At 44.1% G+C, this 27,367-nt stretch overlaps 1 protein-coding gene across 6 annotated transcripts in view; it reads left to right on the top strand.

The window, feature by feature from the left end:
• ELMO1 (engulfment and cell motility 1) overlaps positions 1–27,367 on the top strand; it is a 476,666-nt gene that overhangs the window by 227,815 nt on the left and 221,484 nt on the right. For all 6 annotated transcript variants that reach the window (XM_074341005.1, XM_019726329.2, XM_019726327.2 and 3 more), the window contains one exon: positions 5,194–5,298. In XM_074341005.1, coding sequence (XP_074197106.1) covers positions 5,194–5,298 — 105 coding nt within the window. The remainder of the gene's footprint in view (positions 1–5,193; positions 5,299–27,367) is intronic.

Below are 27,367 nucleotides of genomic sequence, written 5' to 3'. Positions count from 1 at the left end.
GTCACAAAGTCAGATGTCATCAAGGGCTTCCTTATATAAATGTGTGAAGAAGACAGGTGAGAGAGTGGTGGGCCTGTGTCACCTCAGGGAATGCTTGTTCAACCTAGAGCCACATGTCAGTAGAAGTCGCTGCCTAAGCAATCACCTGGGCCAGGGAACCAAGATTCCAACACCACCTGCTTCTGGGTATAGGTTCCTAACACGCTCTTGTGTTGGGTTCCTGTGGCTTTAGAGCATATTCCTCAAAATATGGTTCAGAGACCGTCAGCAGCATCTGAGAACTTGTATGAAAGCCAAAATCTCTGGCCTCTGCCCAGATTTAGTGCATCAGAATCTCTGGAGGTGGGGTCCAGCAATCTGATGAACAGACCCTTCAAGAGATTCTGATCATGCTCACGTTTGAGGTCCACTGATAGGGGAAAGTGTTGTCAGCCCTGGATGGACATGGGAGTCCTCTGGGGAGCTTTAAAAATCCTCTTGCGTGGTTCCCAGCCACAGAATTTCTCATTGAACTGATTTGGGGTACAGTCTGGACATCAGGATTTTTCAAAGCTCCCCCAGGGGATTTTCAGGTGCATCCAAGGTTGATAACTGCAGTTCTGGGGAGCGTGTTGAAATGCCCACATACTCCTTTCTCCTGGGTGGGGAGGTGAGGAGTGGGAGGCATGTATATTTTGACAGAGCTCCCTAGTGATCTGCCTCCCCCTGGAGAACGTGACCTTAAACTTCCAGCTGCAAGAAATAGCCTTGATGAGGCTTCTTGTAGACTGAATGAATATTCACTCAATGTGATTTGTTTTAAAGGTTGCTTCTAATGCTATATTTGTTCAGCAAATGTAGGCATTCATATAGCACAAATATTAGCTCCCACATTCTCAAAGGCGTTCCCCATGGTATGTCACCTGGCCAGCATTATTGTAATCATGTCTTAGGATCGTCCACACTAATTGAAAAGCACAGCTCATTTAAAAATCATTCAGGCTTGTGTGGCACTGCTCCCCTGACCAGGAAGCATTCAAGAGTAGAAGAGATTGGCTGATTACCGTTTCCTGCCTCCTCTGTGGAGGTACTAATGCGTATTATTTTCCTCAGAAATTTGAGCAATAGGAGAAGTGAGAAAAATTATAAATCCTTTTCTCTGAATAAAAGAGTATGTTTTCTCAATGAGAGGCTAACGCACCAAGCAGATAAACATTTGCACCTTGGAGCCAGTGGGTTCAAAGCATAGTATAGTAGACGCTGCATGGGATTGGAGGAATCAGTGATCTGGATTCTAGAGCTTACTCTGATATTACCTGTGTTATTTGAGGTGAGCCATTCTAGCCACCTGTGGGTCTCAAAGTGTGGTCTCCAACCAGCAGCATTTACAAAACCCGGGTATTTGTTAGGGAGACACATGGCTGGACTCACCCAGCCCTCCTGAATCAGAGAATCTGGGGGTGAGGCTTTGGTGTATGGGCCTGGACCAGGTTGAAAGATTCTCTGTCTTAGACCTTGGACATTCCCTTTGATGTGCCATTGAAATGATTCAGTTAAAAAACTGGCATGTGGGTAACAGAAGAGAAAGAGCTCTCCAGGAACTCGATACCCAAACCCCTTGTAGGGTGCTCAGCACACAATAATAAATCGTGCCATCTTAATGGCCTGGTCAGTCCCATTTCCAGGGTGAAGAACTCTGGAGCCGTCTTTCTTTCTGTAGGAGCTGAAAGCTGTCTCATGTGATTCAGGAGAAGCACTGCTAACAAATGGCGTTTCCGAAGGATGTACAGAGGTACACAGGCTTTGCAGTAAAACAAGGGAAAATTTCAAGCTATTTATCAAAGCTCACGCAGCTTCCATTTCAAGACAGGTGGGGAAAAAAAAAGTAACATGGAACAAGAAAAGAAAAGAAATCTGTATCCAAGGAGTCTCATAAATAAGAAAGGAGTGGGGGAGCTGTTGGCCTTGCAGGTTCTCAGAGTATTTTTGTCGTGGTATAGAAAGCTTTCAAATGTTTCCGCACATAATTCTTATGGTTTTTCTGTTATCAAAATCCATGGTTATAAAATTAGTTTACTGCCTATTACAACGAAAAGAGGAAAAGGAAAGAATAATTTCAAGGAGAGACGAGCCGGCTTGGGAAATGATACCCGGAGTTAAAAAAAAAAAAAAAAAAAAAAAGAGGGAAAGAGAGAAAAGAAGAACAGCATTCACCCAGACTACAAAATATCTTTAAAATCTAAGATACAGTGGTGCTTCATAATTTAAGGCAATTCCCACAAAATCAAACGCAATTTTCTAATTGGCTTTTGTTTAGTCGGAGCCTGTTTGTCAGAGACAATAGGAACCGTTTGTTGAACATGAGAGAGACGTGGTCTGTTATGTCTGGGAGGGATGGGGAAATTATAGTTTTTATTGAAAAGGGCAGATCACAGGCCCACTTTGCCTGAGTAAATAACGTTGACTGAGGAGAACCACGACAACTGAGGACCTACGTGGGACATCTTTGTGGAACCCCCAGCAGTGTCAGGTGGATCAACCACTTGACACTAAAATCCTGATTAAAAGTCTGTAATCTGAGTTCAAATTCTGGCTCTGCCACGTACGGTCCTAAAACTTTGGACAAGGTACCCAGATGCTCAGTGCCTCAGTTTCCTTCTGTGTCAAACGAGGATAATAATAGAACCTCCTTTGTTGGAGTTTTATGAGGACTAAGAGTTAGCATACATGCAAGGTGCTTTGCATACTGCCTGGCACATAGCAGGCATTACTTTATTGGGACTATTTGCTAATAGCCATGTGTTTCTTTAAAAGAACCCTAAAAATAATTGTATTGTTTCTTAACTGTAAGACCTTTTGAAAGCAGCAGTGCTCTATCCGATACCCCCGATGTGTGCATAAGGGGGCTGTGATTGACAGAAGGAGGTTTTGAGGGGACCCTGAGAGCACAGTTCAAACAAGACTGATGACTCTTGAGCCGTGGGGATTTTCTCCCTGGTCAGCGTCACTAACACATAGCTTTGGGGGGTTGTTCAAATTAGATTCAGAGAAACTAATTGATGGCATTTGATTTCCTTTTTGGGTATTTATTTTTGGAATAGACTCATACACCAACACTAGAAATGAATCTGAAATAAATGTCATGATTTTCTCTCTTATATTTGGCACACTCTCCATAGATGGCTGGACCCTGCTGGGTAGCAGCTAATATTGATTGGCCTATATTTTTCTCAAATGAACTTTTCTCGGGCTCTGTAAAATCTAAATGGTAGCAGTACCAAAGTAAATGCATTCAGCTTACGAACTGGTACTCATCTTATCTGCGATGCAGTTTCCTCATCGATCAATTGGGGACGTTAGTGCCCACTGCCTGTTGGCTGAATGAGATCATGTATGAAAAACACAAACTGCTGCTATCAGCCCCCTCCCCCCGAAAGCACTCAGCCAGTATTAACTTTTTTTTATGTTACTCATGTTCATTAAAATCGAATGCATCAATGTCAAAATAATAAATTTATGTGTAATGGGAGAAGTCCCACTATTCTCTTCTGAAGAACTAAAGATATTATACAACCTTTAATCGCAAGTGACTTTTTAGACCAGATCTCTGCCTATTCCCAGCATTTCGATCCACCCACTATCAAATACAAACCTGACCCCTCTTACTCCAGTAAGTGTGAGATTAAAGCTCAGCCCCACAGCATTTGATGCGTCCGGTGATTTTCAATTTTGCTACAATTACATTTATTTTATGAGCGGTATGTCTCTTATCATAAGTGGTAGTATTTTGGTGTTTTTAAAACTTTCCAACATCCTAATAAACAAATCAGGATGAAATACTACAATAAAATATTGAAGTCACTGTTCGGCTTGCTCTAGAGATATGGGCAGGAATTGTCAGTGGATGTGGAATTGTCACCAGTGGACACCTCCACTCTCCTATAATTTTACATGTTGTTGAAAAACCAGCTCATATATTTTTTTTCAACTCATCATGGAAAAGACAGCTAAGATGTACTCTTAAATAATGTACAAAAGTGTGTGTTGTTTAAACCTTGGAAAAGTGAACAAGAAAGCTTTCCTGGACTTGAATTAGAAAAAGAATGCAGTCAACCAAAATTTCCCTGGCGAATCAGAGATTGGAGCTGTTTGTTATTCAGCAACAAAAGAAAAATATGTAGTTTCATACAAATTACCCAGATTATGAGGTAAAAGCATTTTTTAAATTAAATTTATTGGGGTGACAATGGTTAGTAAAATTATATAGGTTTCAAGTGTATATTTCTATAATACATCATCTGTACATTGCACTGTGTGTCCACCACCCAGAGTCCGTTCTCTTGCCATCACCATATATTTTACAGAGGTTAAGGGGGGAAAGGTGCTGGCAGAAGAGAGAAAAGGGGATCCAAAGCGGTTTTCTTTAATAGCTCTTCAACATTTCTTTTTCATCTCTTTAAGCAAAAAAATGCCTTTCTTTAAACCACTCACTATTCAGATATGAATTTTCAGGACAGGTTTTGGTGATCTCTTCTGATGATTTAGTGGAAGAGAGTGGTTTCCTGCTCTGAACAAGAGTCTTGTGACGTGTTCCCGGGAGACCTTGAGCACGTGGAGAATTTGTCGGGCGTATTTGAAACTGTTGTTTTGTCTTCCCGATTCGCGGCACTGTGTGTGGTGACCACAAGGCCAGAACCCTCCCCAGAGGAGGCAGATGTCAGGAGCCTGTGGACATCAGGGTTGTATCACGTATCCGTGCTCAGAGGCCTGCAGACTGTGTAGCTCTGGACCATTCCGCAAGTCCATGGGCGGAGTGGTCATCCATAACCCTCACACTTGAGGACGAGGACATTAGGTGCAGGAAGGTCAGTGGCAGAGAGGTGGCTTCATCCCAGGTCTTTCTCTCCAAAGGCTGTTGGTTCCACCACAGCACAGCCACCAGAAATGGAATTCCTTACATTATTTTCTTTCTCCAGCAGTGTCCCAGGTCTAACGATACTCCTACATACCCTGACCTTCTGCTGAGTTTCCTAACCCCAGGTATAAAAGCAGGTTTCTCTGTACCTGCAGGAGAAGTCCCCACTGCCACCCCAGTGGGTGTATATGGAGATAGAAAATGTCGTCGTACTTGGTTATGTGGAGTTTGCCTTGGAGCTTTGGTCCTGACGAGGGAAACCAGATTTCTGCTGATCAAACATTTTGTTTTAATCACAGAATCATGTCAACCCTGCCATGGACTTCACCCAGACCCCTCCCGGGATGTTAGCCCTGGACAACATGCTGTACTTTGCCAAGCACCACCAGGACGCCTACATCCGGGTAAGCACGCAGCCCCTTTCGGCTACTGTTGGTCTCCTCCTGAGCTTGAATTTCTAACTTACAGGTCTGGAGGTGAGTGGCCCTTTAGGTGAGTGGCCCCAGAGTTTTGGCTTTCATCACTCAGTAAAGTAAAAATTAAAATGAAATGAAATCAACCAGGGGCACTGAACTAAAATGTTTTTTTCTTTTATCTTTAAGTACTTTTCATATGATGACATTTTAAAATACGAAAAATACTGGAAAATATTTTATATGGATCAATATTTTATTATAAAAGCCCTTAGATGTAAATAACAAGGGAGAGAGATGAACTATCTCCCCCAAAACTGCACGATTCCAACTTTAGTGGAAACACTTAGACTTCTCCAGCTTCTTCTAAAGAGGCCCGGGGCTCTCGGTGTTCATGCTTTTGCTCAATGTAATGCTGGAGATACAATAAGATAAACAGAAAGAGAAGAATGGGCGAGGTGGAGAGGGAAGGGACATTCCTTCTCTCATTTCGTAACAGACACACGACACTCTAGCTACCAAGGCAGAGCCCTTTCTGGGTGGGACAGAAGGAGACTAGAAGATGCCACCTGCGGATCGGGCAGTGCAGGGGACAGAAGGACCAAGTGAAGGAAGGGCAGTGTAGGGACAGTGACATGGAGAGCCTGCCCTGCGGGGCTGCTTCACTGCAGTTCCTGGATCCCTGTCGCCTGTCCTCAGGAAGAGGGACCCAGATTCAGTTGGGTGAGGTATCCTGATCCAAGATTAAGATGGAGGAGGATATGAATACATGGGACAAGGGAATTGACGGGTGGTTAAAAGGATGGCTAGATCTCAGCGTAGAAAATATTGGGTGAATGAATTGCCTAATGCAGGAAGAGCAAGGCTGAAATTAGAATATGGTAAGCATCGGTTCCTCTCACATTTTCCGTTGCATCTCTGTTGGTGGCACTGGCCTCCTGGAGACTGGGGTTTGAGACCTGGCACTGTTGTTCTCTAGTGACGTAAATATGGGTAATTCCTTTTTACCTGGTCTCAAATTTCTTCTCTACACAAGGGAGCAGTAATTCCCCCAGGAGGGTTGGAAATGTGTGTTCCTTTGGTAGTCGCCATGCCCGGTGGGTGGGGTGCTCCCGGCCCAAACCTATAATACATGGGACAGTCTGCGCAGTGCAAATGTGTCCAGCTCAGCAGTGACCCCCTTGAAAAAGTCATACCGGACCTCTGAATTCCCTGTAGGCACTATATTTTAACTTGATGTGTTTTCCTATATATGCAATTTGATAAGTTTTGACATATACTGAGATGTTATTTGTAATTTGATTATGTAAAGGATGTTATGCATTTCTCTGAAAGACGTGGGATCAGATGTTTGGTCAGAAATGCAGTCTCCCATAAGAAAACTGTTTTCTTTTTTTCCAGTTTTTTACTGAGAAAGAATTGACATATGTCACTGTGTAAGTTTAAGGCCTACAACATGAATGGCTTGATTTACATATATTGTGAAGAAAATTGTTGTTGTTTTTTTCATGAAAGTTCCATTTGGCTTGTAATGTGTATGTATTTATCGCACAGATTGTTTTCTAGGAATTTAATCTGCTCCCACAGAAGTAAATTAATATTTTTGCGATGCCATGTAGTATTGCCTTGGAAAGTTGTGTGTGAAAAGAAGAAGCCATGTAGAAATTAAATTTAGCATTAATGATTAATGCTTGTGGATGAATATATCTAAAATTAGAGCTTCTTGATGCTTTATGTATTGTTGATTGCATAAGAAGCATATGTCTCGTGAAAGTAATTTAATGTTTTAAGCCGCTTTTCCTCAATGCGTTCTCTAAACTGTTATACGTAAAAGTAATACCATGGGAACCTGACAGAACTTTATATCTAATAGGGAGAGATTTAAAAGAAAGACCTATTTGTAAAGCAAAGCGTGGCCCTTTTTGCCCAAATTCATTTTTTTTCTTATTGGTTAGACATGCCTATAATTGACATATTCGTTATTTACTCAAAAGTGCCCCTTAACTGATGTTTTCTCCGTCCCCTCTTACTTTGGATCTGACTGGATGGAAAGCTGCAGCTATTTGCATAAGGGGTTATGGGATCACATATAAGGTCTGAGGCATTCTGCAATCAAGTTTTGTGGTGACTATGAAAAGAGAGAGTCCCAGTGATGGTGAAATAGTGATATAGATAGTGAAAATGGTCATTGCAGACAGCTCATTAAGAGGTCCTTTCTGAAACACAAAGGTGGGTTCTTTTTTTTTTAAGTTTACATTTTGATAAAATTTGCTCTCTTTTTTTTGATCAGGTGCATCTCCTGTGTGAATGCAGTTATTTATTTATATCTTTCCTTCAGTAAACCCTTTTTCTGTACCTGGATATAGTCTCCCCATTCCCTTTGCCAGTCAGGTCTCTGGTTGAGATTTTTAAAGGGGATTGTAACACGCTTACACACATGCGCACACCCTCTTCACCCTCGACACCCCCCTCCATTATCACGTTGCCTTAGACACCGTGCACTTGTATTTTTCCAGATTGTCTTGTTGCCTCGTGTTCTAACTCACCTGCCACTCACCTTTCTGCACCAAGGCTATCACCCATCACTTTTCAGAAGCAGTCTCCTCTTGCTTCGCCTCAGTTGCCCTCCCATGGACACTGGACAGTGTTTTCCAATTTTAGTATATGTGCTGCCGAAGCGAGCACTGGACAGTGTTTTCCATTCACCATTCTCTCTTTTTGCCGGCAGCCAGTGAGGTCTGTGTTGGTTCTCTCCCTGGCTGTTTCGCTTAGTCTCTCTGGTGGGTTTCTCTCCCTCAGCCTGCCCGTCAAATGAACACGACCCCCAGGACTCTGTCTGGGGACCATTTTTCTTCTCAACCACTCAGGCTGCACATGTTTACTGAGTGACTATCAAATGTCCATCAATGAGCTAGGTGATGGAGAGTCCCCAAGGACCAAGTCATTCATGAGTCCTGTCACCGAGGAGGTTATTATCTAGAAATGCAAAGAAGGGGTGGGGGTAGGATGAAGAGATAAATATTAGGTGCTTTCCTAATCACTTGGAGTATATTTTGATTGATCAGGAAGGATACTGGGGACACAGAGGACAGTCACCAACACAGATGTGGAGATCAGGCCAGGAAGGCTTCCTGGAGGAAGTGGTATCACATTAAGGTGTGTTGGATAGTACTAGTTAATCAGGTGAAGGGGAGGGGGTATAGGAGAGGATGCCAAGCAGAGGGAAACAGTGAGCAGAGGCACAAAGGCATGTGCTTTATTCGGGGAACCAAAAATCGTATAGTATGGCTAAAACTGGGAGAGATGGATATGATCATGGCTTGAGAGGCCGATGTGGGAGAGTTCATTAGGTACCTTTTGGGCTGAGTGAAGGTGTTTGGACTTATCTAAAGTCATTGAAGAATTTCTGAAGTGTCTTCACTAAAGATGATGCGAGTTAATTTTAGAAAAATTGCTCTCCTGCCACAAAACAAATATGAGGAATTGAGAGACTAGCAGCAAACATGAAATTTGAGAAGTTATAGGGAAATGATGGTAACCTGAACTAGGGTAGTGGCGGTGGCATTGGGGAGAAGCAGTTTGAATGAGTTATTTTGGAGCTAAAATAAACTGGACTGTCTCCGAGGAAGAAAGAGGGAGATTATGGACTTGAGCGAATGGATGGATGGTGGTGTCATTAATGAAACAGTGCAGGTCTGGAAGGGGGACTTTTGGAAACATCCAGACCCTTCTGCGCATGTAGGACCTCTGTGCAGGTGGGCATGTCTAGTTGGCAGTGAGGTACAGGCAACAGAAGTCAATATCTAGACACCACATTCTGTACAGTCTACATCCTTAAACGTCATTCCCTCCAATCCGTGCGTCTGGATATTTGCCATATTATCTTCATGGGCTCCCTGCTAAAACCCAGTACCTGTGAACCCACCACCCAGGCCAGCTGCTAGGATCATCTTTCCAAACAGAGTTCACAATGCTTCAGGGATCACCCCCAGCCCCCAAGCCTACCTCTTGTGGTACCAGACATGCAATGGATTTTAATAATTTCTTGTTAATCAAGTGAGTAATGAGTTTCTTTCATTTTTATTTAAGTGGTCTCTTGCCAGTGATCAATTCATGTTTTAGCATCTGAGAATCGTGGCCTGCGTCCTTTGAACAGTTATAGGAAGGTATATTTTTGAACCTGAATTTATTGACAGGCAGCCTTGTTTGTCATGTATTTTTTGAATAAAGTCTGTGACTGTGTTCTAGTAAAAGCCGTGGATGTAATTGAATTACCCTGCACTTGGATGGGCACAGAACACCAGGAGGAATTGCAAATCTGAGCACCCCACTGTGCAGGGAGTAAAATCTGGAGTCATCGCATGACTTCAGACTTCTGGGTCTTATTTACTGTGGGCATAATTGCTTTTCCTTCATGTACAGATGCTACACCCCCCAGCTCTCCCCACCGAGGCTCTGTCTGGGAGAGGTGGGGGGCGGTGCGTGGCTCATTCCCATGAGCCTGCTGTCATTATTTCACAGACAGGAGAATGGCACAGAGCTGACTGAGCATGTGGTGCGTTTTGTTTTCGTTTGCTTTTTTTTTTTTCTCTTTCTGGAATGAGAAGCTTAGTGGCTCCATTGGAAATAAACCCTTTGGACTTTGAATATATATTTTTTGATGTATTTAATTATTCACTGGAACTACTGAGAAACCCAGATGACTTGGTTTTCATTTGGTTCAAGACTCATGGGGGGAATTGTCAGAGCCAAGTTTCGGGAGGAAGCAGGAAGGAATGACAAGGAAAGCAAAGGTTTCCAAACACACAATGGCTACAAACTTTGCATGCAATGTCATATTTCTTTATTAAATTGTAAGCTCTTTGAAAACGAAGGCTGTCTTTTTCCTGTATAGCACTATACTGGTAGTACCAAATATTTGACACTAAAATGCTCTTATTTTAATAAGCCTGGCGAAGGTATCTCTGCAAGGCTTTTCAGATTTCAGTATGGTCATAGCTTCAGACTAGTGACGTGAGAGGTAACATACAGAAGTATTGCAGAAGGTCGGGGTAGGTTCAGACCTATTGTCAGTCACCTGGCCCACTTTCCACATTTCCACCGGAGAGAAGCACGCTGTGTATAATGCTAGACCCTAACAACGTCAGCTAAGCTATTTAAATGTGCAACAATAAAAGCCACATGAAGGCAGTGGCGATATTTCTGTTATCATTTCTATCTTTTTCAGAGGAAAAACAAAGTCACACAGAAAATAAAAATGGTTCACCTTCTTAGATACTCAAAAGCATCTAACTAAAGGAAGAGAAATCCCTTTCATCACTCACATTTATTCATTTTACTGACTCATTCAGAAAATAGCAAACACTTACCATCTGCCAGGCCAGTGCCATGCACAGTGGGCGGCGTGGTGGTCAACGAGAAAGGCAGAGTCTAGTTCCTAGTTACCAGGAAACAGAACAGCCAGCGAAAGAAGAGAGTAGGGTGCTTTCTGTTTTGTTTTGTGTTATCCTGTTTTCTTGTCCCACCCCCAGCCCCTCTTGTTACCTTCTGGATTTTTAGATGTGACCTGTCCTGGACATATCCATCAAGTCATAAACACTTTACTTCTTTGCAGTTTTCCACAGTATACTGAGTAGGTCATCATGTCACTGTTTTATAAATTATAGTGTTCAACTGTATGAGAATCACTTAGGACTTGTTTCCTTTCCCAAGGACCTAATTTGAAACAATGGCACTGCTTTTTAGAAAAGTATTCTGGTGTTGGGTCAATATGGAATAGAACAAACCTGACCCCTCTCGCATGGGTCTCCTCTTTCTTTGGGGCAATGCCATATCCTAAACAACATGTGTTTTTTTCAAGTTTATTGGTTAAGTTACCTAGATTTCAGGTGTACAATTCTGTAATACATCATCTACATATATCACATTGTGTGTTTACCACCCAGAGTCAGTTCTCTTTTCATCACCATATCTTTGACAACATGTATTTTTAATGAGGCTGTTACCCAACTAACTACAGAATTTATAAAATATGGAGGGTCCCAGTAACAAAGTAGAAAGCGAATTCTGGAAACTACTTGTTTTTGATGTACCCTGCAGTTCTAGCCTCAACATCCCTCATCATTTGTGATGAGCATTTTCATCCAGTTAGAACGTCTTTGCACCCTGGGTGACTGCAATAGAAGAGAATTGATTTCCTGAGAGGGGAAAAAATAGAAATTTCTTTAAAAATAAGATTAATTACAATGGTTCTGTGCAGTTGTGAGTCAGGGCACATGTAAGTTTCTAATATTATCCCAAATCAAAACAAACATTTATAATACGTCAAGTAAAGTAGATTATGGGAAAAGATGGATATCTGTACCTAAGGATTGTCTTCTCAAGGTTCTTTCGTGGTAGCCATTTTTTCAAAGGATGAAAAAAATGTAAGGTATGTGTACACTATTTCAAAACCTTTAAATGGATTCTTCCTCCTCATGATACATACATAGAAAACACTACTTTGAAAAACTGGTTGGGAGAAATACTGATTTAGACCCCAACTCAGCACTGGGACGTGAGAAGCCTGGTTCTTGAGCAGTACTGAAAATAAAATGCTATGGGATGACCCAGCATAGAAAAGCTACCGTCTTTGAAGCCTTTCCGTATTCTGAGTACTTAGGACACATTTTTTGTAATCTTCCCTGCAGTGCTTCCGGAGGTGGGAAGATAAGGTTGCCTTTGTACCCTGTTCTTCCAGTCTGTAGAGCTCTGTCCATTGAGGTTTTCTCACAGCCCCCCTGTGAAGTTGGCACTGTTGTTATTTCCATTTGACAGGTGAGGAAACGGACACACAGAGAGGTTAGGTGGTTTGCCCAGAATCACACAGTTGAGCAAGTGCCAGAGCTGAATTGAAAAGCAAGTAGTCTGCTTCCAGTGTTCATAGCCTGTGCCTTTTAGGGCTTTGTAGATTCATGTAGGGGTTGCAGCCACTGTTCAAATGAGTCCTGTGGAAATGTTTTGCTCAACTGGCACAGTATTTTTAAAGGGAAGATGATTGCCTTGCCTGTAGGTGGGGTGTGCACGCCCTCTCCAAATAATCCCAAGCCCAGAACTCCCTCTTTTATTCTGTCTGGCTGCTTGATCTAGTTGTCTGCCTGGTACATGAGGCAGTTGAGTCAGTGGCCACTGAGACTGGTGGACTGCTGTGACCTTTCTCAGTGCACCATCAGCACACAGTAGGTGCTCACACCATTTTACTTGCCTTTTTCCTCTCCCAGTTCATAAAGTTGTACTTGATGAATGTCCCATCTCCTGGGGGTGGGAGGGGGTCTCATCTTTATGGGCTCAGTGTTTGTTGTCTTCCATCCCTGTTGTCAGCTCCTGGAGAGCAGCTGCTTCATCTGTGTCCTGGATTTATTCTCTTGCTGAGCATAAAGGGCTTTAATTTCAACCTCCCAAGAGTAAGGAGAAGGAACAGGCGTGTGTCTCAGATTCTCCAGCTGTAAATTTTGAAGAAAAAAGTCATCGGATCTTATTATAAATACACCGGACTGGAGTTCTTGGGGCGCTGAGCACGGTCAGCCCTCCGCCCCAGACCACGCAAGGGACCCCTTGCTACCCACCAGCCTGCATGTCAAGGGAACAGGGGCCAAATACCCCACATGCACTAAGGTGGGGTGCTGATGGAGGCGATGCTGAGTCTTTAAAATAAATGAAGGAACTTTTAACATTTCAAGGGGGAAATTGGCAGTTTCCTAAGCGACATAATTATAGGACATTGCGTAATGTGTAATTAAACTTAACTATGAAGCAAACGACTGGAACAAAGCTCGGTGGCACATCATTTTTCTTTTTGTTCCCATAGTGCTGGCAGATCTTCCCCTCCCCTTGTCCCTGAAACGGCTTCAGCAACAATTGCTCCTAATTTTTTTTTTTTAATGAAATTATATGTTACCCGTTAAACACAAGTTTTGTGTAAAGGAGCCTTTTTTTTATTTGAGTGACGTTTTCTTTCTAGGTGATCTGGAGCACAGAATCAATTTAGAATAAATAACAAGGACCCTAAGGCACAGCCTTGCTGGGACTTGAAAACGACTCTTTTGTCTCATGATTCATTTCAATACTTTATTCCTTGCTTTTATTTGTATGCATTCCTTGACCAAGGTCCACAGTTTGGAGGCTTGTTTCAATGCAGTGTTTTTTTGCTTTGTTTTTTTTCATGTTTCAAAAATAGTGGCATTGATGTCATTGATTGTGAATATCCAAGCTGTTACTGCCAAATAATCAGGACCCCCTTGAGAGTGTGAATATATGTGATTGGATTTACTAATTGTGCTGGAAGGGAGAATTTCCGACTTCTGAAGTCAGTGATCTGAGCAGAACGCTTCCGGCCTCAGGGTGAGCTCATTGTTCAATATGGGCTTTTATCTAGAACCACGTGTCTGAGGGAGATAGGTTCCACACACCCTGCTGACTTCTGGACACAGCGCTGCGTGTGCCGTGCCCCCATGCCGCCTGAGCTCTTTTGGTACTGGTTTGGTGCTCGAAATCTCAAGCGGGTCTACAACGGGGTAGCTGTCAGTTTCATTCTCCTGCGCTACCAGCCCTAGCTGGGGGTGAGTTTCAGAGTTTTCACTTAGCTCTATATGAAGGTTTTTCTGTTTTTCAAACAATAAAACACAGTGAGACGAAATTGAAAACAAGCTACATAATGAACTATATGCAGTTGGCACACAGTGAACCTAAGCCCAGCATGAATTACAAGGTTAGAAACTGCAGACAGCCTCACCTGGGGGCGACACCCTCACTAGCTACCCGGGAAGCCCTTAGCCAACAATCAGTGTTGCGGGGGCGGGGGAGCCTGTCTGTCTTAGACCCAGAATGTCTTCCATTCTTTCCCCAACTGGTCCTCGGTTCACGTTGTCCATGTGTGTGTCTCACTGTGCTAGTTAAACAAATAAGTGTTTATTGAGTATCTGCTCTGCGACCAGCTGCCTGCTTTCTGCTGTCATCGATCAGACTTCCACCTTTAACTGCATTTCTAACTTCACTGTGCAGAGCTCAGGGCTATAGTGCTAGGGGTTTGCTATCGCTTTTCCCCTTCCTGCTCTCGTTGTAATTCCTTTGTTGTTGAAAGTTGGATGTGATGTATAGGGTACCAGGAACTGAGACCAGTAGGCTTTTAGTGTGAGATTTTATGTTTAGCTGGCTAGGAATTAGCCCGCATTTATTGTTTGCGGTAGCTGTAGGTGTCAGAGGCTGAAATTTCCTCAGGTGTCCTTATTTTTGTCACTCCTGCTGTGTTTGTGTTTCCCTAGAGACTCCTTCTTCAGTAGGGTCTGAGGCTGGTGATTCTTTTAGCTGTGATACCCTGTGATTATACAGAGTCCTATTGATGTGATGGGAAAGGGTGGGAGAGAGGAAGGGTCCTCTAGACCTGTGATTGGGGCTCAGTCTTTTAATGAGCCTGTGCCCTTAGGCTGTGACCTTCACAAGTCCGTCTCAGTTCTGTCCTCTTCTTTTAGATGAGAGGAGAAGGCTAAGCATGGTTGGACTTGGGCATTTTCCTTCCCCCAGGTTGGTTGGGCTCTGGTGAAATAGTTTTCCTTGAGGCCACGCCACTGTTCAAGAGAACGGATTGCTTTGAGCTTATTTTAACATGGTCACTTTCCCCTGCCCCGATTGAAGCAAGAGATCTTGTGTTTTTGTTTTGTTTTGTCCTGTTCTGTTCTGTTCTGTTCTGTTCTGTTCTGTTCTGTTCTGTTCTGTGTTTTGTTGTGTTGTGTTGTGTTGTGTTGTGTTGTGTTGTGTTGTTTTGTTTTGTCTGACATTCACCTGGAGAATCTGGCAGGGCTCCTGGAGGTGAAAGTGTAGGGACCTCCCTAAGGCTGGGACTCCAGGAGTTTTTACCTTTTAGGCTAGTCAATGTTGCATCTCTAGCAATTAGTCAGTTACCGTTTAAGTATGTCTGTCAGGCTCTAGCAGTGGCTTCTACTCTCAGGAAGTTGTGACCCTCAGTATTTGCCTGTTTCTCCAGTTTTGAGAGTGACAGTTTACTCTGTGACCTCAATTTTCTGATGAAACAAGGCGAAGTGCTGATTTTCAGTTTGTTCAGCCTTTTTCATGTTGTAAGTGTCCAAGCTTTTTACATGTCAGACCAGAAACCAGAAATCCCTTTCTTTTTCATAGGAAAAAATAAAAAATAACATGAGAAGTATAAAGAGTAGCTGGTAGTTTTGTCCCATTGCTGGAAATTCCTGTGCTCAACTGTAATTTTGTCACAAATATCCTTCTAGCACTGGATCCGCTTCCTTCAGGAGCGAAGCTTGGCTAAACCTACTTAGAACTTTGTTGCGACTCTACCTTCAAAATATATCCACACCCCCACCTCTCTTTCCCACCTCTACCAGCTTTACAATGACCCAGTCCGTTAAACGTCTCTCTTGTGACATTGCAATAGTCTCCTAATTGGTTCTGCCTACTTCCTGCTTCTACCCTTCCTTCTTCCTCTCGTCTGTTCTCAACACAGTAGCCAGAATACTAGGGAGCCAGAGTGATGCTTCTAAAAGTTGGTCTCCTTATGTCCATTCTCTGCTCAGAATTCTCCAACGACGCTCATCTCGCTCAGAGTAAAATCCAGGGTCATTGCCATGGCCCTTCAGTCTCTATAATAGTCCGTGTCTCTGCCTTTCTGTCCATCTATGCCTCCCTCACTCAACTCCAGCCACAGAGACCTCCTTTGTATTCACTGCTAAGGCTGCCATAACAAAATTCCACCGGTTGGCTGGCTTACACAATGGAATTGATTTTCTCGGAGTTCCGGAGGCTGGAAGGCTGAGATCAGGGTGCCATCAATGTTGTTTCAGCTGAGGCCTCTGTCCTTGGCTTGCAGACAGTATCTTCTCGCTGTGTCCTCACATCCCTGACGTCTCTTCCTCTTCTTATAAGGTCATATTGCATTAGGGCTCCACCCCAATGGCCCCATTTAACTTAGTTGGCTTTTTAAAGACTGTATTTCCAAGTATAGTCACTGTCTTAGGTACTGAGAGACCATTTAACTTACACTTTTTTTTCGGGGGGCACATTTCAGTCCATAGCATCCTTGTTCACCTTCAACGTACCAGATGGACTCCAGCCCGTGGGCCTTGTGCTTGCTGGGAATCTGTCCCCCAGTTAGCCATGTGGCTCCCTCTGACACTTCCTCTGGCTCAACATGGTCTTTCTTCAGCACAAAATATAAAGGAATTTCACCCCTTTGTTCTATGTCCCCCTTACCCCTTTGTTTCCCTCTGAATGTAAAGCTTGTTTACAAACTCTAAATTTACCTTTTCTTTGTTGTTCTGTGTCTCCTCTTTATCTGTCCTAATGTTTCAGCTCTGGGAGGACACAGCCCGTGTATTGCATCTCTGCTGTGCCCCAGTGCCTAAAGCAGGGGTGCTCTGCAGCTATCTGTTAAACGAGTGCCTGAATCCAATGAGTCCTGGCGTTCTCCTTCAGGCTGGATTGCCAGTCACCCTGAGGAAGAAAGCCACAGAAATAGGTTTCCATCTTCAATATGCTGTAAGCTCCCTGGCTGTTGTACTCCTTCTGGCCTTTGTGCGTCCTGGAACGGAAACCAAAGTAGCAGCCATATTGCGGTGCCCCCAGATAACCTTGCCTCAGATATGCTGATGTTTGTGCTTAGGTGAATCACTGCTGACTTTCGTTTGTAAATTGTGTTCCTGTGACCAGAGGCCAGCCAGCATTAGCAACCTGCCTACCAAATCAGAAGGCATTTTGTGCTGGTATAATAAAATTTAGGTGGTAATGTCCCCAAATGCCCCATCGTAAGTGGTAAAAATAGCTTTCCCCTTGGGATCTGTGCAATACACCAGGTGTACCCAGGAGTGTTTGGCATGGTCAGGTAATTTTATTTTTACCTTGACCTTAATTTTATCAACTTTTCCCCGATACTGGTAAAACCCAAGATTCCAAAATTTAGTATAAATCATAAGTAATAGACAATATATTTCTTGTATTTTAACAAAGCAACTGAAACACTATTAGTAGCAGATATAAAAGCCCTAATAACTAACTTCTCTCTGGCTGGTTTATCAAGGGCTATTCCCACAAGGGTCCTTATATGTGGAGGCTTTTAGGATCCAAGACTCTGATATATGCTATTCATACCTGTCTACAAACTTGAAATTACCAAGATCAGGAAAGCCAGCTTGCTGACGTTTTAGTTCTTGAATGGTGATGCTCATGTACCACAGGGCCTTTGCATATGCTGGTTCTGCTAACTCAGCCCCTTCTTTTCCACCCCTGCCCCGTTACCCACTTCACCCCCATTCATTCTTCAGGACTTTGTCCTTCTGGTTTCTTTTTTATTTCCTTGGTTTTGTTTCCTTGTTACTTTTTTTTATAGCATTTACTCAAGGTGGGATTATATAATCCTATGTTTTATTGTTTTGTTATTATCCCCTCAAACATGACATTTTTGAGCAGAAACCATGTCTTGTTTTATCCTTTGTCCTCACTGTCTAACATCGGCCATTTAAATTATTCATTAAATGAATGATTCAAGATTTGATATTTTGAATCCTTGACCGGTGTTGCTTTCCTCTTTGTCCCTCTGAAGTCTTTCATGGCCATAAGTGATATGTGTCAGAGGATCAAAACTAACATTGGACTTGGAAGACATCTGCCTTTCAGTGAGCTGATGGGACTGTCAAAATGGCCAGTTTGTAAGGGGGGATGAACTACTTAGTATTAAGCCTTACACAAAGTCTCAGTTACAAAAGACAAGAGAACATGTATGTTACATGAGTAGACACGAGTTCTGTATGAAAAAACAACTGAGAAGACCAAGGTTTATTTAGTTATTTCGGCAGATGGGTCAGTTCTGCTGACAACCTGGTAACTTGGGGTTCCATGCTGTATATATCCCATTGTCTGGATGGACCACAGTTTATCTGTCACCCACTGAAGGATATTCTGGTTGTGTCCATGTTTGGTAATTATGAATAAAGCTGTCAAAAACTTCTGTGTGCAGGTTTTTGTGTGGACATAAGTTTTCAACTCCTTTGGGTAAATACCAAGGAATGTGATTGCTAAATTGTAAGTTTAGGGTATGTTTAGTTGGGTAAGAAACCAGCAAACTGTCCCATAGTGCATTCCCATCAGCAATGCACGAGCGTTCCTGTTTCTCCACGTCCTCACAGCACTTGGTGCTGTCAGTGTCCAGGTTTTGGCTGTGAAATGATTTGAACGGGAACTCTCATCCATTGTATTGGGGACTGTGAAATGACACACACTTCTTGGATGATGGTTTATAAACATATATTTAAGTGGCAAAAATATTAAGATCTTTTGACTTCACATTTCCATTTCTAGAAATGTACATAAAGGCAATAATTTTGTAAGTAAGCATAAAACTTGCTGTGTGAGGATGTTTAGCATTTAGGCTTGGATACCGTGCAGAGGAGAGTACGTTTGGGGAAAGGGAGGGTCTGGGCACAAGGCTGTGAGTGAGAAGCAGACCTGGCACCTGTGCAGATAGAAACCAGATAAGCAGCTGTGCTTCTTCGCCTTGGCGTCCTTAAGCACGTGAGGATGAGTGCTGGTTTATTTTTGTTTTTAAAAGACAGGGTTCTGAAATGAAGGAAAACGTAAAGTCTTTGGGGGCTATTACAACTGAGATCATTGATCTCCCTAATACTCAGGCACTTGTGCTATTTATCATATCGGCTGATTGGGAACAAGAGTAGCCAGCGTGTACCTCTTGTGGCATAAGGGAGACTCGGTTCGTTCCAGAGGGCGATCTGGGGCCGGTCGGGGCTTCCTGGGAAAACCACGAGCATTCATTGCTTTGCCTGCAATGCTCTCTTTCCTCTTCATCCATAGCTTCAGAGAGCTTTGTCAATTACAGAGTAATTAAGAAAAATTTCCTCGTTAATCTTGCTATCAAGGAATACTTTTGAGCCTCTTGTTTTCCATTTTCCATGGCTCACCTGAAAGCATGATAGAATTAACTGAGAGACAGACCAGTCATTAGGCAAGGAAAGTGGGGCTCAGGTTGAGGGCTTGTTTGCAGCTGGAATGGGGACCTTGGAACAGAACTGGTACCCAATATGCATGAAGCGGAAGGAAGTGCTCTCAGGGGCATCATCACCAAGGAAACACAAGTAGGTTTCCCTGTCAGTACTCCCACATGGGGTGCCAGCCCATGGCACCTTTGCAAGTAGCCCTATGCATGTCCCCAACCACACACCCGGATTCAGGGGTCCCCCTTTCTAGTATCAGGAGGTGAGGAGTGGAGCGGTGCACGTGAGCACGTGGCAGGGATGTTCCTATGCTGTGGGAGCTGGCTCCCTGTCATCTCATACGTTTTTTCCTGCTGATTCTCACTCACGGTATTTACAGGAAGCATTTATAGCAAATACTTGCCAAGTGTTTTCCATAAACATACAACCAAGGACATTTTTCACACATTCCAGCGCTCTGTAAGGTTTGTTTACACAATGCACAGAGAAGGTGAGCGCACAGTGTCTGTAAACAGACTTTTGAATTGTGGGCTTCCGCCGGCCCTGAGTCTGTCCTTGTCCGTGGCCTCTGCCTCCCTGGGGACATAGCAAGCACATGCGGTGGACACAGATCCTTTCTGAAGGAATTTTCCTCCATGGCCTGGATTCCATCGGTGGCTGCGTGTTCTGACTGCGGAGTCACTTCTGGGTCCCGAGTGCCGGCACGGTGAACGAAACAGTGAGGCTGGGGGTTTCTGAGGGCATCACAGAAGCCATTGCTTCTGAGAAAATCCACAGGGAAGCAGAATGGGGAATGAGGACGGCAGGGACATGATTGTAGATGATTGTAACTCAGTTAAGATGCTTGTGAACGTACAGAAATTATACATTATGGAATTTCTCATGTTAAAACCAGGCAAGTTGGTGTTGGCCATAATGGACAGAGAAGCCCACTACACCCTTGGTGGGCACTGCCAGCCCGGTGAGAGGCCAGAGTCGTAGCCTGTATTGGCCATTCACTTGTTCAGTTACCGTTTCATTGACAAGTGCTGAGTGTGACTCTGCTCTCGTGTGAAAGATTCCCAGCTGGTTGAGATGGGATTCCAGACCTCATGGGCTCTGCCCCACCAGGGGAAGCAAGACACACACACTTCACTGCAATAGTGGCAGAAAGTGAGACTTGCTGCAAGAAAGTTATGGATAAAGGCTGCGGGATTTTAGAGGAAGGAGTCGCGTGAGGCTTTGTGGAGAAAGTGACCTTGGGTTGGGTCAGAAGGAGAAGGGAAAATCATACAGGTGCAGGAGAGGGAGGGGGGCGTGGAGGGGTGTCAGGAGAAGCAATTTCCAGAGAAGAAAACCCTATCTGGATACACCCCTGTAGGGGGACTGTCCCACAGAAGAGATCTCTCCTTTAATAGAAGAAGCCGTGATCTGGGATGCTTGTATAGAGATAGATGTAATGAGATGAATTTCATTTGAAAAGCAAAACTTTAATAGAAGAAAGATTTCCTTTTCACACGCCTTTAAATTCAAGGAAAGCAACGTATGCCTTAACGTCTTAATTAGGTTTCAATAAATAATTTTCCCATTGTAGCTAATTTAATGTGTATCAGAAATAATGCAATCAGGAAATTAACACTTTCTGCTTGAAAACGTTTCTACAAAGGTTGATTTATTATTGTCCAGAAGAGAGTGATAGGAAATAGCTCTCTCTCCTCACCTTTCCATCCCCTCAAGTTCATTTTCCCCCAAACCCGAGTGAATTTATGAATCTATGAGCTAAGTGAGAAAAGCAAGTGTGATCTGCCTTACAGGAATTTATTTTATCCCCAGCTCTCCTGGAATGCGTTTGTTTAGCAAAGCGAGTTATATCCAAATGCATTTCAGAGAATATATGTGGAGTGTAACTTGGCTTTCAGACTACAATAACTGTTGAGACAGTGGTGACAATTTCTCAGTAAGAAATCAGGCTTGAGAAATGTCAAGCCTAATTTTTCATCTCCCAGGGACTGTCAGACCATGCCAGCATCTCAGAGTCGGCATCCCACTGAAGGAGACAGGAGGCATTTGTATTCAGTTGTGCAGTGTGCAGTGAGTCAAAATGCTTCCCTGTGATCTGGTGATTTATTGCTAATGTTGCCCCGAATGCAGACGGGTGTCTCTGACTTCATTCAGAACCTATTTCCCAGGTGCAATTAATCTTTATTACATTCCAGAGCTCACCTCTGGCTTGGAATGTTAAAAAGATACGTGAGGAGAGAATCTGGAATCAGTGTCTCCTCCTTTGAGGTCTCCCCACCCCGATGAAGCTTACCCTACCTGCCCATTGCATCTCACACGCACCTGCATCACAGAAATGAATAATTCTTTGTAAAAGCTGCAAATAATACAGAAGTGTATAAAAGAGGTCCATAGCAAATGAAAAGCTGTCCACCCTATGGGTCTGTGGGGACCGAGTTCCAGAGAGCAGTTTCCAGTCTCTTGGCCTCCCATGGAAAGGTGCTGGCTCAGGCAGTAATGGCCATCAGCTGTAACCAGTTAGCCATTGGCCACTGATATAACTGCTGGGGCTGAGCTAACAAGCATGGATTGCAGCTATCAAGTGGGGTGGGTTCGTTGGTTGGTTTGTTGGCAGAGAAGTGGACGGCAGATTGCGCATTGTGTGGCTCCTGCTTCCTGTGTCTCCAACCCAGCCGCCATCAAGAATATAGTGGTATGACTCCCCTATCCATGGCTCCGTAGGTGTTCCTTTTTGGCCTCTCCATGTCCTGCGTTCTTATCGGGGGAGCGGGACCAGAGACCCTGCATGACAGAGTGTCACGCAGGGTGTCAGGCGGGGTCGCTAGTCCTGTTCCCCACATAAGAACGCAGGACATAGTGAGGCCAAACAGGAACACCCACAGAGCCATAGGTAGGGGAGTCATACCACTATATTCTCGCTGGCAGCTGGGTTGGAGACACAGGAAGCAGGAGCCACACTGTTCGCAACCCTCACTGTACCGCTTGCTAGCTCAGCCACCATCTTCTTGCTAGCCCCCGTTTTTCTGCTACCGTAGCCACAGCAGTTATATTAGTGGCCAATGGCTCACTGGTTACAGCTGACGGCCAACTAGCCACAGCTCATGGCCATCCAATCACAGTTGGTGGCAATTTACTACCTGAGCCAGCACCTTTCCACGTGAGGCCGAGAGCCTGGAAACTGCACTCCTGGCTCTGTCCTCACACAGAGTCCCACCTCCTTGTGTCTTCTAAACATATTGCAAGCCCCTAAAGATGGTAGTTTGTTCATATATGTATTTTTAGCATCTAGCAAGTCACTTAGCAATATATATGTGTTTAAAGAAATACTCGTTGAATGAGTGAATCGAAGGGTGAAGAGGAGAATGGGGCTAGAATTCCGACGAGGGATTCAGGAGGCACAGCACCTTGCTTTTCAAAATGTGTCCCTGTGTGCAGCAGCTGGTTAGAAATGCAGGACCTCAGGCTGACCCCAGTGTCCTGGGTCAGAATCTGCATTTTAACAAGGTCCTCAGGTGATCAGTGAGTGCTTTAAAGTTGGAGGAGACCAAGGGTAGTGCATATCTGCAAAATACTGATAAACGTGAGCTTTTACAGACAAATGCAAGGGAGAGCGTGTGATTTGCATTTCAGCAGTATGCAGGGGGCCCTGTCCACCAGTGGATAGCATACCTCAGGGCTGTGTAAGGCCTTCCTGCTTTACTCCCCTCACTGAGCCAGCGTGGCTGTCCTTGGATGTCCTGTACGACTAGCCTCCTCGGCCATTTCTGATCCATCCCCTCCAGTACCCCTATCTGGTCAGCCCTAAACCCTGGCTTGGAAATAGAAACGTTCCATGCCACCCAAGAAACAGTTCCAGCCACAGTGTAGAAGTCGTGAGGCTTGCTGTGAAGTCAGGATGCCGGCGTGTCCCATTTGAACCGCGAGACAAGCAGGCGTGTGACGCAAGCTCCAAGGCGCGGTTTCTTCGTCTGTAATCTGTTCTGTCTTGGTGGCTTGTGAGGACCAGGCGAGTTAAAACCCTTGAGAATTTGCATGGTAATCACGCCATGTGTATTCTCTCTATTTTTAATGGAGGTCAAAGTCACATAACATAAAATTACCATTTCAAAGTGAACTATTCAGCAACATTTAGTACATTCACAGTGTTGTAGAAACACCACCTCTGTCTGGTTCCAAGACATTCTCATCACCCCAAAAGGAAACCCCGTGCTCATTAAACAGTTGCTCCCCACACCCCGCCTCCAGCCCCAGGCAATCACCAATCTGTTCTCTCTCCATGAATTTTAACTCTTACTAATGATGTTTTTATTAGTCACAGAAAAATAACACCAAAATTAGATTTATTTCTTCTTCCATCTACTCTCATTGCTCTCCATGTCTTTAAAAACAGGAGGTTTGCTAATGGTGGAAACTGGGAGAATAAGTATGGCAGAAATTTCAATCAGCGGTTTGTGGCATGTGGTCCCAAACTAGCAGCATCCACATTACCTGGAAACTTAGAAATGCAGATTCTTGGGCCTGCCCCAGACCAACTGAGCCATAACTCTGGGGGTGGGCCCAGCAGTCTGTGTTTCAATAAGCTTCCAGATGATTCTCATGCAAGTTCAAGTTAGAGAACCACGACTTTAAATAAACAAGACGTTACCTCTCCAAGCCTGTAGTAATGTGTATAAGTGCCTGCCACACCTGGACCATCCTTGGGCCCAGCAACACATGGGCTGGCACAGAGGGGACCTCTTTGAGCCCAGTTTCTCTGATGCAGTGACATCAGGGTCGCTGTACGGGCACAAATATAAGTCATCCCTGCCGCTGTTTAGTCCTTTCCCCTCTCGTGTTACCCAACTTACTACTTGAGGGGTGTGGGGTGGATGTTTGCAGCAGAGTATGGCCGTGGTTGTTCGGTGTTTGTCTCACACGTCCTGCTTTTTTGTCTCACTAGTATATCAAAGTGCAGGCAGCGTTTCCTTTTGGTTGATTCATGTTCTATCCGAGGTCTATTATGAACCTCCAGGCTTTAATTACTACACCATTACCCAGTCAATTCCTTGCCATTTGATATTTATGGCTTTTATTATGTCTCTGTATGTGTAATTGCCTAATTTTATTCTGGAAAGATTTCACCTCATTAGCTGGGTTTTATACCATTCTTCTCATTTGTCCAAATTGTTATTTATCTCTGCTCTCTGTATATGCTTTCTACTTTGGTTTTTTTTTTTTCTTCACCATCCTGACCCCTCATACACCCTTTTTGTCTCTTTCCTGGGATGCATTGTTCTTGTGCCCTTGAAAGCAGGTCTTTCAGTTTTTGCACACTGTTCTGGGTGTTCTTTTTCCTGGTCACACGCTGAACTCAGTCTTTATGTCTCCACGTCATGGTGTCATTGACCCTGTTCAAAGGACTTGAGGCCTGGCTCTTCAGCCCTGGACACACCACAGGCAGCAGCCTCTCTCTACATGACCAGTTAAGGACCAGGGAAGGTGTGTGGATGGAGCATTTTTGTCTTCTTTTAAGAGAATGCTACTAAAAATAACTTTGAAATGTTCTCTGAAATGCTTTGCTAGTACCCCCTCCCTCAGTTACCCCAGTGCCTCAAAAGAATTTAGGGTTTGGTTTACTTGCTTGCGTATTTTTTTAGGTTCCACCGCAGACCTGCTGAGTCAAACTTTGGGGGAGCAGGCCAGCAGTCTGTGTTTAATAAACATTCCAAACGAGGCAGACGCTGATGTCCACTCAAGTTGGAGAGCCGCTGTTCTGAAGAGATACCAGAAGAATCTGAGAAATCCATCTCATGTCAGCAATACTATTTATCCCACCTGAGTCCTTACTTTGCCAAAGAACGAGATGAATAATCTCTGTAGCAGTTGTGTATCGTTTTCTGTTGTGTGTTTTTTTTGTGTTGTTTTTTTTTCCCCAGCAGTTTTTACCTAGAGCTATAAAAATATGTCAGTAAAGCAAATGGTAGCACCCGGGACAAGAGGTCATGTAATTATTGTAGCCATAGTAGACCAATTGTCTTCATCACTGAGTGTTTGAGATGTCTCAAGCACTCAGAGATCTTTACCTCCTTTTTTCTTTTTTTTTTTCCATTTAATCGTTGCAACCCTTCCTGGGGAGGTATTCCTCTCTCCATTTTTGTGTAGATCCTGGAAAATCATCTCAGTCTCGAGCCACAGCACTATCGACTTGCTGTTACCATATCAAGGAATACCCTTATCAAAGGTTTATTACTGTCTCACTCTTACTTTTTTCCAGTAGGAATAGGCGTAGTGTGTTTTGGCAGGAATCAGTAACCAAGAACCTGAGCTTGAGAGTCGGGCATCTAAATTCCTGTACTGACTCTATTTACTTCTGTGCTACATGAGCTGGGGCTAATGATACAGCCTCTCTTTGCATCAGTTTTTCCATCTGTAAAGTGGGAGGGTGCAGTGTGTCTGTCGTGTGGTAGTATGTGTTCCTTAAATGAGACACTCCATGAAAACGCTTAGAATGAGGCCTGGGCAATAAATGCTTTCAATTAATATTAGCTGCTCCTTACCTTTCTCTGCTCCCTTCTCTGCATCTTTAAAGCTATCTCTTTTAGGTTTCTTTACTTTGGGGCTCCCTTCCCTTATCTGTAAAACGGGGGTGGTGGACCAGGTGGCCTGGCAGCCTTGTGTTCTGCTGTGTTCCGGTTTGTTTTCCTGCTTGGCATGCTTTCTATAATTGCAATGTTCTTTGTCCTCTGCACATTTAAAATCATCATATTAGGGCTTTGGCACGGTTGTTTGATTTTATGAACTTGCTCAAAATTCATGATTGCAATTAAGCTCTTGGGCAGCCCCCTTGAGGCAGCTTAGTATTCATTCTAATGCTTCTCTCTGGGCTCTGGGAAATCACCATTAGCATTTGTACTGATGGGGAACCCAGGAGGAGTGACTCCCTCTGGCCCCGAAGTCTCTGTGAAAGGACCTCAAGCTGGGCTTACACTTGGACTTCAGAAGAGGTCTGGGTCTTGGTGATGGGATCGAAGGACTAAGGCTTCATTCTGGGGTGTTCCATGAGTCTGTTATTCATGCCACACTCTCCTGTGTTGTATGTGTGTGGAGAGGACGTCATAGAGGCAAATAAGACATTTTATTTATTTGTTGATTGACCATGGGAGAAGACTGGCATTTCCTCAAGTGGGTCAGGAGATGGGTTTCAGCAGAGTGTGTGAGGTTGACAAGACTCTGAGGATGGGTGTCCAGGGGTGGCTGTAACTGCTCGTATTGGACTTACCACCCAGACCACCCAGCCATGACTTGTTCTTCGGTCATGGAGGCCCAGCTCGTTCTCTGTGCCCGTAGCCCCCTGTGTTCCTGTGGAAGATTCCTGCTGGAATATGAGCCCAGGCGACTTTCTGTCTTGCATTTCTGGTGTAAGTCGATGGCAACACTACTCTATTTATATGCTTCTCGCACTAAAACAATGGGCGAGCCTCTGGCTTACAGTCATATATCCCCCGAAACCGGTTGTCAGAGAGCCATCTTCACCGTAGTCATGGTTTTGCTTTAGTGGCTGGTAAAAGTGTTGTATGAAGTGGTGAGCAAGGGCCACACAGGAATAGGAAGGGGGAGGGCAATACGAAGATGATAGACGCCAACCCGGCGAGTCTGTTCCAGGCGCTTGGCCTTTGTGTCGTGACTTAAGATCCACAGCCATCCTATAAAGTGGGCTTTATGGAATGTTAGTACCTCTCACAAAGACATGGACTGCTTTGTGCAATCGTACACTAGTTTTGCCCTGGCTCTTTACATCATCGATGCTTCCTGTAGCGGCTTTGTGTCAGGATTGGGGCAAGACGGACAATCCCTTCTCTTTGGAGAGAACACGGTACAAGGTTGCACACTGTCCTTGGTGGCCTATGAAGAGACCACTCTGTTTTGTGTGACCCTCCATTGGAGTCGAAGTAGCATAGATGAGAGGTGATGGAATAGGCCCTCGAGGCTCCAGGGCTGGCTAAGGGGAAGCAGAAAGGACTGGACTTGCCCCAGATGTGGATAGCTCAACAGAAAGTGTGAGGAAAGTGTGTCAG

Source organism: Rhinolophus sinicus, linkage group LG09 (assembly GCF_036562045.2).
Source record: "Rhinolophus sinicus isolate RSC01 linkage group LG09, ASM3656204v1, whole genome shotgun sequence".
Lineage (NCBI taxonomy): Eukaryota > Metazoa > Chordata > Mammalia > Chiroptera > Rhinolophidae > Rhinolophus > Rhinolophus sinicus.
The sequence above is the reverse complement of the archived record's forward strand: the minus strand, read 5'-3'. Positions and strand labels throughout refer to the sequence as shown.